The sequence below is a fragment of the Coptis chinensis genome, chromosome 7 (genome assembly GCF_015680905.1).
Source record: "Coptis chinensis isolate HL-2020 chromosome 7, ASM1568090v1, whole genome shotgun sequence".
NCBI lineage: Eukaryota > Viridiplantae > Streptophyta > Magnoliopsida > Ranunculales > Ranunculaceae > Coptis > Coptis chinensis.
The window spans coordinates 35,469,834-35,482,786 of NC_141462.1; the positions used below are offsets into that span (position 1 = coordinate 35,469,834).

Below are 12,953 nucleotides of genomic sequence, written 5' to 3' on the forward strand. Positions count from 1 at the left end.
TTTGGATATGCCAAGAATCACCATGGGACATGAGCGATTAGTACAACTACTAGACATGTTACCTCAATGGGTGCTGGTAACTCTAGGACTTCACAGAGTGCTGAAGATAATAATAAGAGAGGAAGGGGGAAGACTAAAGATCCTGGGAACAAAAAGAACAACTATCATAAATCCAAAAAGTGATTAGTGGCCTGTATCTATATATGATGGTATTGTATTATTTATTTGGTTTGTTCTGTTGTGATCCCTTTAAAGATTATACTCTAGGGAGCTTGTAAGACTTTATGCTTTTATGATATGATTTGTTTACATACTAGAAATTACCTGTGACTTCGTCACTATTCCTTTGAGGCGTTAGTTTCATTCAATTACTGAAGTAAAAGCAATATACATGCATTTCATACTAAATCTTGTGATCCGTTCAAGATATGTGACATGTAAAGAATTATATTATAAATTTCTAATAATTCGATTATTTGTTGTGATGTTTTCTAATACGATTATTTGGATCATAAGTAGGATTTGCTTCCTACTTAAATTTGGATCATAAGTAGGATTTGCTTCCTACTTAAACTCTAAAGATTTTGTTAGAACACAATATATTTGATCTCGCTCACAAATTACCTTATCTCATATTAAATCTGAACCACCACTTAACAATACAATACTTCGAGATCAGTCTCTTCTATTACGTTAGATTTATACATGTGGGGGTCTGCTTTGACCGGTTGACCCAATTTAATTTTCAAAAAAAAAAAAAAAAACTTGGACGCTACTCTATGCACCACTCGTGCTGCCACCGTCTTCACCGCCGTGCAGTGCAACACCATCTCCACTCTGAATTCCAGGACCATCGGGCAGCACCACCTCCATCACCGAAATCTTGCACCATCTCCTCCACCACTTATCGTAGTACCACCATCCTCTATCAACAACCAACCTTTTCCCCCATCCCACCACCATCTCTTACCTTCGCCTCCACCAAAATAAGACCCTCACCCATTCTCCACCATAACACCCGACCACCATCTCCCCCAAAAACAGACCCCCAACAACCACCTTGGACAACCATCTCTAACCGCGCCGCCACCTATCCCCACCACTTCCAGCACCAATAACCTTCAAAATCACCTAACCACCACCGCCTCCATTAGCCTTCAGCTACCTTCTCCACATTCCCACAGCCAGTACCACCACCACCAACCCAACCTCCATAACTTCAAATCCATTAGGATCTTTCCACCTTAGCAGCACCACAAAACACTCAATTAACATACGCCACCTCCTTTAAAAAACCCAACCAAAAAATAAATAAATAAACATAAAACGCCGCTTTTGCTAACTTACCTCTTACCACGCCCTACGGATCATGCCAGAACCCACTACAACTGTCTCCTAATGGCGCCACCGCGAACATGAGTTGTTTATTGTCCATTCCGTTGTTTTGACCAATGGTGTTAATGGAGGTAGTGGCTTTGCACGTTCTTACATAATGGGTCACATCCAAACCTTTCATTGTGATACCCAGCTAAATTTAACCAAACTACTTTATGCAGCGTCACAGCTGATCTAAATTTTATTTTATCGCTAGAATTTTTTTTTTGGAATGTGATAAATAAATGGATAAGTAGCTAGTGTGTTTTGGGATTCATGCGCCTACTAGGTTGTCATCATGAGTAGGGCCTCCCAAGATATTGGAAGATGGGAGTTTTGAATGTCGGGTGGTTGGTATACCACGTCCTTTGCTTGCTCAGCTTGAAGCACCACCATCACTCACGCCACAAGTACCTTATGAGGATCGGATATCCCCATCTTTCCCATTACAGTGTCACTCGTTGACAAGGTTTTGGTAGACCATGTGTTGCGTATACCATTTCACACAGTGAAAAGTATACCCCTTCTAGTCATCTTCGTTTATCTTGTGCTTTGAAGGCAACCCTTTGATGTTGTTGCTGATACAAAATATCACGATATTTTACGATATATCACGATATTTATTGAGATTTCAAAAAAAAATACGATAATATCCAAAATATGTGAATGATACATTCAAATGACTCAAGTGTAAATATCGACGATATATCCTAAAAAATCGTGATATATTCACGATATACCGATATTTTACACATTATGAAATTTATAGACTTTAAATATAAATATCAACGATATATCTTCAAAAATCGTAATATATTCACGATATGCCGATATTTTACACATATCACGAAATTTACAGACTTTTTATTCTAACAAAATTGACAATTACTCTTCAATTTCTCTTTTTCTTCACCATTTTACACTTCAAAAGCCTCAAGACATACTCATTTAGCTATATTCTTTTAGACTCATAGAGTTAAAATTTCGTCATCTTCTACTAATCTTATTGATCTAAAAAGGAGGAGCAAGTTAGAGTTTGTGATTGGTTGAATTAAGAGGAGAAGAAAATTGGAGTTTTTGTTAAGTTGAATAAAAAGGAGATTTAAGACCTATTGATGAAGAGATAATGTATAATTGAACCCCATATTCTCTTTCTAATTTTTTTCTTTTTTCTTTTATTATTATTTTTTGAATAGAGTGAAAAGTTCTTTTTTTTTTTTCTAATTTTTTGGATCTGATCTATTTGATAGGCTTGAATTAATTCAATTCTATTTTATTTTTATTTTATTTCGAAAATCCAAATCAATCAATTGATAGATGCTCATTTAAAAACTTTCTATTCTTTTTTTTTATAGAAAGACTAATTAGCAATCACATTAATAATTCCCTTTCCTTCTTTTTAATCTTTTACCTTTTATTTTTCCTGCCCGTTATATGAACTTCACTTATAATATTTTAAGCAAAATTTGATACATCAAGACATCTTCAAACGTGTTGATTTTTTCTAAGAATGATCTATATTGTGGGGAGAACATCTCCACAAAAAATCAACTTATAATTTATTGTTTTTTGGAGTTCGTATAATTGGAGTTCATATAACGGCATGATATATCTAATTAGAGATTGCTGAAATGCTTTTGCATGTAAGTTTTAGCCATGTCTGTAGGGAGTGTAACAACGCAGCAGGTTACTTAGCTAGTCTAGGTAGAGGTCATGAGTGTTTGTACTATATACCTCCTCTTGATGAGTATCTCAAGAAAATTGTCCAAGAGGACAAAGCAGGCAAGGTTTATTTCAGATTTTAATATAGGTTGGGCCGTTGGTGTCTCTTAACCCTAATTAAGCTCCGTTCAAAAAAGAGCACAGTCAAGTTTATAGACTCAAACCAACTTTAATTTGGCTTTTCACAAATACTATTATTCACTCACAATTGACACAAGTGCTGATTGTAAAGAAAAAGAGAATACAGTACAAGTGAGATAAAAATGGGCATTTATTTTCTAATTACTGACTTTTCGCTTGAGAATGACAAACAATTCATTTGGTGTAAGAGAGCCTTCAGAGAGGATCAATGACTCTTCAATTTTCTTGGTGAAACGGTCAAATAATTCATCCATGATATCACTTCCAAAGTGTTCCTTAAAAACATTCTCCATGCCGGCTCTCAAGTGCTTAGAACATTTCTCAGCATCAGGTGCCATATGAATCAATTGCTCCATGTCCTCAATGGTGAAACCACCATTTATCTCTACTAGTTCTTCCATCTCTTTGCGAGTTGTGCTGTACACAGGTAAGTTGAACGAGTCTATTTCCGCTTCGCTTAGTATTCCCTGCATTTGATCAATCAGTTTTAGCTAGGCACATTGCTTGATCCTTTCTGCTGCTAGAGTTGTGAGTTATAGATTTAACAACAATAACACGTAAGAGATGGAAGTGAACGTTACTTACAATCTTGGCCATATCCATGAGACAAGATCCCATGAGATCGAAAAGTCCAATGAAAATGGACTTGGGAGAAGGAATCTCATCTGGTGTAGCTACAAGTAGTAGTGCCATCAATCCTCCAGGGATAACTTCTTCGGCTCTCGCATTCAAGAATGAACTCATGTCCTTCTCAAATTGAGCTTTAAAAGCTTTTACAACTTCATCTGGTGCATTTCCATAAGTGACCCTACCCTTATTCCGTGCAGGAGAGTTTTTGTCCAACAATTCGGATGGTACCGTAGAGAGCCATTGGAGTGCATACGAGGAGTGTACAAAATGAAGAGAAGCCTTAGGAAACAACCGGCCATAGAATGAACCTGGTACACCAGCTGCGAAGTATTTTTTCTCAAGAGGGATGGACTTAAATAGCGTGTTGAAATCGTTATCAATGTGATCATTGAAATAAACTTGGAATTCTGGAATATGCCTGCTGAGGCTGGGACACTTTTGGTACTTTAGCTTTATGGCGTCCACTACATTCTGTACCACCACAAATGTATTAGGTCCAGTGGAACAACCGAAGTCTGCAATGGTAAATGGATCTGAAGTAGAAAAACTTGTAATATCTAGTTTTTCAGCTATGGCTTCATCTATTACGGCCTTACTGCTATTCAGTCCATCTCTCTACATGAAGAAATATGATCACAACAATCAATTAAAATGAGAAAAACCAAAAATATACTTCAAAACAATTGTGACAAAGACAGACTTTTCTCATGCTACACAAGACTACCTGATGAGAGGAATTCTGAGTGTAACTGTGAACACCTTCTCCACCATTCATGGGAAATGTTTCAGCAACAGCTTTAGCCATATCTGTTTTTTTCACACCTCCCTCTCTTTTTCACACTTAAGACGTAATTATATATTGTTTAAATTCAATAAGAACCACTGCACAATGTTATCGAATACATAGGACATGATGTAAATGTATCTAAATATTGGGGATAAGTTAATCTTAAAAAAAAAAAGAACTTTGCCGGCACTTTCATTCTAAAAGCCCCAGACACACATTCATCGTTGTTTTATACTTTTATTAATTATAGAAGTGCCAAACTTTGGTGATCTAGACAATAACTATGTATGACATCATTAATTTACATGTGTTTCATGAAAATCGACGCACCTGAAATGTCTTTTTCTGGCAATTTTGTTGTTGTGAATGTATGTATTTGGCTAAAATATTCTTTTGCATCCAATTTGTTAAATTACCTAATCAAATGAGGAAATTAAAACCATTCGTTCCTCTGCTATTTACGAGATACCAGAATGAGGCACCCTTACAAGAGAAAGTTGTAGACAAGTGAACAACAATGACGATGCAGTGACAATGAGCTCGCAGAGAAGGGTGCTAACGTCTCACTATAGCAATGTCCACTAGTTCACGTTGCTCTTTATTTAGGAAGAGAACAAAGCTGACCTCTGTCCGCACCTTAAAACTGTCTTCAGCACTATAAAGGAGTGCACCACACGCACCTAAGCCGATTTCAACATAGCCTGTCATGTTCCATAACAGAACTTGCAAATCCTGTGTTGAGCTATTTTGGTACTACGAAGTTTCATCAGATGCATGTTCATGAGAATTCATCTGATGCATATTAGTGGAGTTTCATCTGACGCACTTTTAGTCCCTTTTCTGACATTCAATAGTCCCCCAAGGTTGAAGCAATTCCATATGCTGTAGCCTTATGTTTGCTCCATTCTCTTATAATGATGTTAGTGTCGTACCACATTTTGTGTTGCTCATCTTTGCAAAGACAATCACGTCTTCATCGCCTACATATGCCTTGTAGTGTTTTGACAAAGATGGTAGCTAAGAGGCTTCAAGTGAACCTTTGAGACCCCCATTTAATTAGTGAAAGCCTCCCTCAAATTTTAAACAATCCCATACGAGACAATCCTTTTTGGGAATAAATTGAGGGTCTGAAAGAGCAGTAACATACTGTATTTGTTCTAGTTCATCGAATTTGCATTTTAGTAATATTTAGCTTGCAGTTTATGAATTACATACCTCCAAAGTCCATCTTCACGTATCCCATCCTTTCAACTGTGACATATATCCAGCTGTTGAGAGCTCCAACTTAAACATCAAAAGAGTAAACCTTAAAAATCCACCAAAATCACTGTCAGCTAGCTTCTAATAGAATTAAAAGATCTAGCAACTACACCATAGGCACGGCCAAGAAACAAATCAGTTCCCAAGCTTTATGCTTTTGTGTTTGACCCTGTCAGCTACGGCCATCTGCATCAAGGATATGATCAGAGCTTGGAGATCTGGTCCTTACACCACAATAAACACTTTTTGACACAGGACGTTGTAGTATTCACCATTTTCTCTTTCCTTCTTTTTTGGCCAAAAGATGACTATTTCATTAGGGAACTAAATAAATCATATAAGGCATCCTAGGTTACAATGACACGGGCCCCGACACGGATACGGCGAGCAGTTGAAGATCGACACGGGGACACAGATAGGAATAATTAATTAATTTTTTAATAATTATAAATTTATTAAATTAGATGGTAAATCAGAAATTCAAGGTAAATTAAATACAATATGTGTCCGACACGGACACGTGGATACGTATCCGACACAGATTTTTTTCAAAATATGGCGTGTCCATGTAACCTAGAAGGCATCCATATCTACAGACTTTGCGACCATATGGAGGACCAACCCAAATTTCACACGCACCCTTCCTAACTAGCAGTGATAGCTCATGTTCCTATTAACAGAATGGAATGTACAATATCCCCACAGACCAGGAGAGATTTCACAGTTGCCATCAGAGCAATGTACAAGATTGACAAAACTTTGGCACTCTGTCGCTGCATCTAGCTTTATAAGCTCACGATACACACTGCTACTTAGTCATCAGAAGGTGCAATGCCACTCAAAAGAAATGCTAAAATATAGTTTAAACAACCCATCTCATTATAAGAGGATGTTTTTTATAAGGTACAGCTATTTCTCAGGTTCATTATGTCAATTTCCCAATTGTGATGTAGGCCTCCTAATAAGTTTATGTTGCATATATGCTTTGTTTGGGTTGTGGAAACCGATTCTAATGGAAATGACAGTCTCATTTTCTAGAAATATGTTTCCTTCGTTTAACTCAATTTAGTTTGTTTATCAACTTCCTGCCATTACAAAAGAGGAAAAGAAAATTCTCCTCCAAACATAAAACTCTTACATTTTATCCATTTTCTGTAAACTAAACACAACTAGATGTAGTAGAAGAGGATGCCAAAGGAACTGTAATGCAAAGATTTTCAAAGTAATACAAGTTGGGGTCTGCCTAAACCCCTAGCTGATTCCCAGTAATCTTTGCCTACTTCCACAATAACTTTCTAACTTTGACAACTCCCCCTATTGAAGTGGTTAAACCGAATAGAGATAAAGCTATGTCCAATACCAGATTTGGCAATGGAGGTACTTTCAGCGATCAAAAAGGTGAAGCTCGGTTGGCATACAGAGGTGGTGGTGGTGGAAGCAGAGCAATGTTATTTCAAGAGCTAAAGACAGTATGGATGGGACTGAAAGGGTGTCAGATTTTTTTTTTTTGATCGGTAAAATGTGGTGTGTGTGTGTGTGTGTGTGTGTATATAATCAAAAACAGCTTTGTAGGATGAGATATCTCACTCAGATACAATAAAGCAAAAGACAGATACAATATCGATACTAGAAAAAAAGAAAACTACTGACTACTAGAGAAAACTAAAACAAAGGGATGCAATCATGCAAGGCCGAGCAAGGAAACCCATCTGAACATAATATCCCCGAAAGATGTATCTGCCCACTCCCAAAACATGGACCAGAGAAAGATGAATCCCTTGATTGCTACAATCATCTGTGCCATAGTCATCGCACATCCATCAAAGTGCCATGAAAGGGTGTTAGATGATCAACCAGCTTAAAATGATTGTGTTTAAACTCTCTTAGGGCAATTCAGATACTAAATGGTAGAGATTAGCCACCTTTGGTACTGCTTGAATGTTGTGGCTGCTATGAACATAAGGAAATAAATAGGGCAGCAGTCTTTCTTGAGAGTCTGTCTAGTGTCTACTGAGCATACTTTGTTCCTCCTCTCTGTGAACACTTGTTATTATTTGGGAATGTGAGACTTATGTTGGAATTTTATACAGGTAATCGGTCTGCCTAACCCTAAAAAATATATATGTTTCCAATTTTCAACATAAAAAAACACCAACAAACAAATACATCGAAAATTGAAATACTACTAAGCAACTCGATAAAGATGACGGATGGACTTCTTATTGATATAAATATTTTCTCATTACAGATTATAAAAAACTGAGATACCCCACTATCTCCTCAGAAACATACAAAGAGGCATAATAATATTAACTAGGGCAAAGAAAAACAGAAAATAAAGAAATGAAAAACTTCAGATTACTTGTTCGCAGTTTCTTTCATGAGCCGTAAGAGAGAAAGGAGACCCAACGGGAGCTGTGAGGCCCAGAAACCGCATTATTCTAATTCTTCGCATCTTTTTCATTGACTTGTTTGACAAAGTAACCTCCTACAAAAGAATTTTGATGAGTACACGAATTTATCTCATAAATAGTAAGCCAAACTATATAATAGTCCAAAAACATGAAAACAGAAACTCACATCGAAATGAACTTTTGGCTTTCGCTTCCTTTTACCCCTTCCTCTATCTATGTAAACAACTTCGTCCCTGCTTGAACTTGACTCGACCCACTTATTTGATTGAGCAACTAGAGTTATAAAAGCCAAAGTCAGATATTTAAAGTAGATAACATAAAAATATTTATATCAAAGATTGAAAGTCCCCATAACACCGACTGAAATACAACCCTTTCTATTACAAAACCTAACAAACTAGACAAATGATTCAGTTCCTACTATCATCCACTGTACCTCAATGCATGCATTTCATTTATTCTGAGCTAGTAGCATAGGATCTAGTTTTGGGGAGAATTTGAGTCGTGGTAAAACAAGAATATTTTTAGTGGAGCATCTTTCACAATCCCCGGAAAGATGGTCCACAAATCAACCGAGGGATATGTAGTTCGCCTCATTCACACATTTCATGAATGTTTGGAATCCATATTATGGAAGGAGACATTGCTTTTGGTAATCAAATTTACCAACCAACTGTTTGGTTTATCAGTTATAACATATTTTACTTGTGAGTGCCTCACAAAGATTCTCTATTCTCTTCTGACATGTACAAAAACTTTCAGTATTGTTGTACGTATGAAGGCCGTGCTTGGTATTTTTTACTTATTTATTTTAATTTTTAATTATTAATAAAAAAACAGGAGATTGGAAATAGTTAGTAGAACTTTGAGAGGTTAACAGTGTGTAATCTTGGTACAAATTTCAAAATTCATGGAACATTAGTCAAATTTGACCAGAACTTTGGAAATTGGTATAGTAGTGACAGTAAAATTCTATGCCTGAAAGACTGGCAGTGGGAAAATTACAGACACACAAACCCTAAAAACATTCCAAATTGCAGTTTTCGCAACAAACACTTTCTATTACCAAGCACTATTTTTTTATACTTACCATTTCTAAGACTAACGTTACAGCTCACCACCTTCCTATAATTCCATAACCTTCGGAAATACCTTTATTAAAGGCAGCAGCTCACAGTCGGGCCAAGTAACTAGTACTTTTACTCTTTACTCGTTGATAATAACAATTATATGACAAACCGATGAGGGTCAAACAACATACCAGACTGATCTTGCGGACTTGAGCTCTCCAGCCTATCACAACTTCTATCCAGCTGTGTGCAAGAAATAAAATGTTGCTTTCTATGTAAGGCCTGCAACGTGACAAAAAGAAGCATCACTACCACATAAGGATGGAGCTTAGGATTACAATAATCAACATAGCATCTGAGTTGATTTGATTGCAGGAAGTATCAAATGAAATATGCAAAATCAAGCTAGGCAGGAGTTTTATACTTGTTCAAGAGCATCTTGGAAAGATTCCATTGGATTGCAGCTCCTTTCTTCATAGCACTGTTACAAAAGAAAATCAAGCCAAAATTTCAGACAAGACTAGAATGACTGGGGAATGGGTTCCTGATGATAAAAAGAAGATTCAACACGATTATTTAAAGACTGAAGTCTGCAAAATTGCAACAAGCATACGTGTACCATGTAACAAGTCATATCAGACGATTAAGTATCTCTTGCAGTGGTCACAGGATGGATGCATGGATGCAAGGTGTATAAGCTAAGTTACATTGACACTAATACGCGTGTCTGTATCCCACACGGATACAAAATGTCTGACACAGTGAAATTTCAAAAATTGAGCTATGTCGCATACAATATGTGTCTGTGTGTGTCTGACACTGACACGTGGATACATATCCAACATATTATTTTTAAAATATGGCGTGTCCATGTAACATAATTTCTAAGTAATGACAAGGTATGTTTTTTTCTACTAACCTCGTCAAATTCTGAAAGATCACTGGCTGGATCAACCCAAGCACTGAAAATACACGCATCATAGTTTTAGCTTCTATAATAGTTCCTGGAAGTTGGAAATGTAAAGACAATAACATACTTGTAAGCAAATAGAGACATAAACTTACATTTCATGATTTCCATAATATTGAACCAAAATATGTCCATCAAAACCTTCATCACTTGTAGCAACTGCGGCTGATCTTCCTTCTAAGACCTGAAGAAATTTTTAAGAAAAAAGAGAAAGAAAAGAAAAAAAATCAATACCACAAACCCTTCTTGAATGAAAATATTACAACAGAGAAATGCCATTTTTCAATTCTCACAGAAACACGGATGTAGTCATTTTACTGATTTCCCAAATCCTTTGGATCAACAAGAAATAGAATCTACATTTTCTTCCAAATAAATGTCATGAATTGTACTTCTCCCCATTAGTTTGACACAGCTCACAGTTTCCTTCCATTGACCACATATGGTATCATATTATCATACTTAGGTCCAGCCAAAATAACATAATGATTCCTTATTCCTAGTACATGTGCATATATTCATATTCTATATTCACATCAGAAAGAGCAAGTTAAATAAAACTATAGTGTACCTCTGCAGGCCACCAGACCTCGCGACCAGTTCTAGCCCACACAATGGTTCCGGGTGTTGCCCAAACATCACTAAATTCTGTAACTTGTGAAGTAGATTTGCTTGGACTATAAAGCAATGCTGCTGCATCCCTACTCTTATCTTCTATCCTACTCCTGCACTAAATAGACTGGTTTAGTCGTAATCAAAAGTTTAGATTCCTGATCAATCTCACAGCTTAACAAAGCTTCTGAAATAAAAGAATAACCTATTAATGGAAGTATCTAGAAGCACTTCAGGGTGCGGTTCAATTTCAGTTGACATCTCTTCCACGGAATCTGAGGAAACTACTTCTTTTCCTTCATTCTCGGACACATGACACTGAACCACAATGAACGGCATGTCCTCATGTACAGAAAGTGGAGCTTGACAGCTTCTAACCATGCTAGTGCTAGAAAAACTGGAGTAATTATCATTGCTGCCCAAGACTTCTAACTTGGAAGTTCCTGCATCAAATCATCCATGTAAACAAAGCGTGAGTTATGCACTTCATAGTTGTACCATAAATTCATAGAGAGCCTTGTATCACAACAAACAGAGAACGATGACAAGAAGAGTATATATTAAGATGGTGAGATAAACAAAGTATGAAAACTCGATTTTTCAACTCAATTCTGTATTAGGCATGAAAATGAGATGGGTAAGGAGCAAAGTCTGCTATTACTAAGCTATGGAATAAACAGTACGAAGGAATGAGAAAATTAAGTCATGTCAAACGTTCAATTTAGCTGGCACTAAAAGATTTTCTTAAAGATATCATAAGTTCTTCTTCTCTGCATTACCATAAATTATCAAACCAGGTGGAATCTAGGAAATTCTTTTACCAAATTGCTAAAAGTGATCTCTCTCCTTGGCAATTATAACCATATAAATCGTTGCAATTTAGAGTAATACATCAAAATTGAACTTCTAAATACATATTGTAAAACCTCAATTGTCGAAAATACTTTCTCAAATTCCATAACCTCTAAAAAAAAATTGCCTACACTAAACAGAATCGGATAAATCAATTCAATGCCAGAACTAGTAATTAAATTGGCAGATAATTAAACTAGTATGAATGAATGATCAAAGTAGAGAGAGAGAGAAAACCTTGACAGTGACGACGAAGAAGAGAAGAAGAAGAAAAGTCAGTACGAGGTTTAGTATAGCCATTCCTTCTTTTTTGCTGACAGAACTTGGGTATATAATGAGTTTCCATTGCAGACCAAACTCAAGTATTAGAGATTCGAGGAAGCCCCTTAAAACAAAAAAAAAAAAAAAAGAAGAAGAGTTGGTGTTTTTGTTGTTTTGAGGAGAAAGAAAAAAATCATTCACTCGTTCATATATAATAAGTCTCCGTAACAGCAACAACATTTTGTTTTCCCGCGGCCCACGTAAGTACTTATAGGTGGAAAATTATTGGGTTTCTATATTCTTGATTTTGCATGAAAATAAAGTTCGTTTCTAGTTCCTATGATATGATGCACACGTTTGGAAGAGAATGTTTAGTTTAGTTTAGTTAAGTTTAGTTATAGCTTGTGTCGGTGCTTCATCAATCTTATTAGGATATCAGCTCACCAACTCTTTCGGCATGTGTTTGTCCGTAGATATGAAACAAGATGGCACAGGGCTACGGTCTTTGTGGTGGCAAAAACTTGATACTAGCAGCGCATATAAATTCCTCTTGGATATATCAATTGGGTTCCATTTTTAAAAGTCCAGATCCAGTACTACTAATGGGCTTTCTTGGGGGCCCATATTAGCCATGCCCTAATTGAAAAATGCTCGTTCGTTTTATTTTTAAAGATGGATGCACCAGTACTCGTTTTAAGTACTTACGGTAGTGGGCAAATATCGTATCTAAAGATATTATAACTGATATTTCAAAACTTGAAACATTGATATAAAGATGAATGTTTCGCTATATTTCGGGGTTACATTTAAACATTTGCAGGTATTGAGTGGGAAAAGAGGAGGAAGAGGACAAGGGACAC

The 12,953-nt window shown here is 36.4% G+C and overlaps 2 protein-coding genes and 1 long non-coding RNA gene across 5 annotated transcripts; all 3 read right to left on the reverse strand.

The window, feature by feature from the left end:
- Positions 1 to 602: 602 nt before the first annotated feature.
- LOC147487289 (uncharacterized) lies at positions 603 to 1,900 on the reverse strand. The gene is made up of 2 exons (XR_015201863.1): positions 1,348 to 1,900; positions 603 to 1,243 (listed from the first exon to the last, which is right to left on the reverse strand). It is a non-coding gene; the product is annotated as an uncharacterized LOC147487289 (long non-coding RNA).
- A 1,328-nt stretch (positions 1,901 to 3,228) lies between these two features.
- On the reverse strand, positions 3,229 to 5,010 carry LOC147487290 (loganic acid O-methyltransferase-like). The gene is made up of 3 exons (XM_086572016.1): positions 4,592 to 5,010; positions 3,823 to 4,482; positions 3,229 to 3,704 (listed from the first exon to the last, which is right to left on the reverse strand). Exons 1-3 carry the CDS (start codon positions 4,670 to 4,672, stop codon positions 3,375 to 3,377), a joined length of 1,071 nt encoding a protein of 356 aa, XP_086428142.1. The 5' UTR covers positions 4,673 to 5,010; the 3' UTR covers positions 3,229 to 3,374.
- Positions 5,011 to 5,743: 733 nt separating this feature from the next.
- LOC147487291 (uncharacterized) lies at positions 5,744 to 12,472 on the reverse strand. 3 transcript variants are annotated; one of them, XM_086572017.1, is made up of 10 exons: positions 12,070 to 12,472; positions 11,186 to 11,423; positions 10,940 to 11,093; positions 10,464 to 10,552; positions 10,318 to 10,360; positions 9,823 to 9,879; positions 9,590 to 9,680; positions 8,495 to 8,601; positions 8,277 to 8,402; positions 5,744 to 5,938 (listed from the first exon to the last, which is right to left on the reverse strand). In XM_086572017.1, the coding sequence occupies exons 1-10, from the start codon at positions 12,176 to 12,178 to the stop codon at positions 5,885 to 5,887; spliced, it is 1,068 nt and encodes a 355-aa protein (XP_086428143.1). In that variant the 5' UTR covers positions 12,179 to 12,472; the 3' UTR covers positions 5,744 to 5,884. The 3 variants fall into 3 exon arrangements, with proteins under 3 accessions (XP_086428143.1, XP_086428145.1, XP_086428144.1); XM_086572019.1 differs by having other exon boundaries at positions 5,925 to 5,960; positions 12,070 to 12,471; XM_086572018.1 differs by lacking the exon at positions 5,744 to 5,938 and adding an exon at positions 6,035 to 6,100.
- Positions 12,473 to 12,953: the final 481 nt, after the last annotated feature.

Excerpts from the sequence above, each read along its gene's own strand:
- LOC147487290 (XM_086572016.1), bottom strand. The coding sequence starts at position 4,672 with ATGGCTAAAGCTGTTGCTGAAACATTTCCCATGAATGGTGGAGAAGGT. Across the intron at positions 4,483-4,591 it reads CTCAGAATTCCTCTCATCAG|AGAGATGGACTGAATAGCAG; the intron begins GTAGTCTTGTGT and ends TTCTTCATGTAG. Across the intron at positions 3,705-3,822 it reads TCATGGATATGGCCAAGATT|GGAATACTAAGCGAAGCGGA; the intron begins GTAAGTAACGTT and ends GATCAAATGCAG.
- LOC147487291 (XM_086572017.1), bottom strand. The coding sequence starts at position 12,178 with ATGGAAACTCATTATATACCCAAGTTCTGTCAGCAAAAAAGAAGGAAT. Across the intron at positions 10,553-10,939 it reads AGGTCTGGTGGCCTGCAGAG|GTCTTAGAAGGAAGATCAGC; the intron begins GTACACTATAGT and ends AAATTTCTTCAG. Across the intron at positions 8,403-8,494 it reads AGCCAAAAGTTCATTTCGAT|GAGGTTACTTTGTCAAACAA; the intron begins GTGAGTTTCTGT and ends ATTCTTTTGTAG.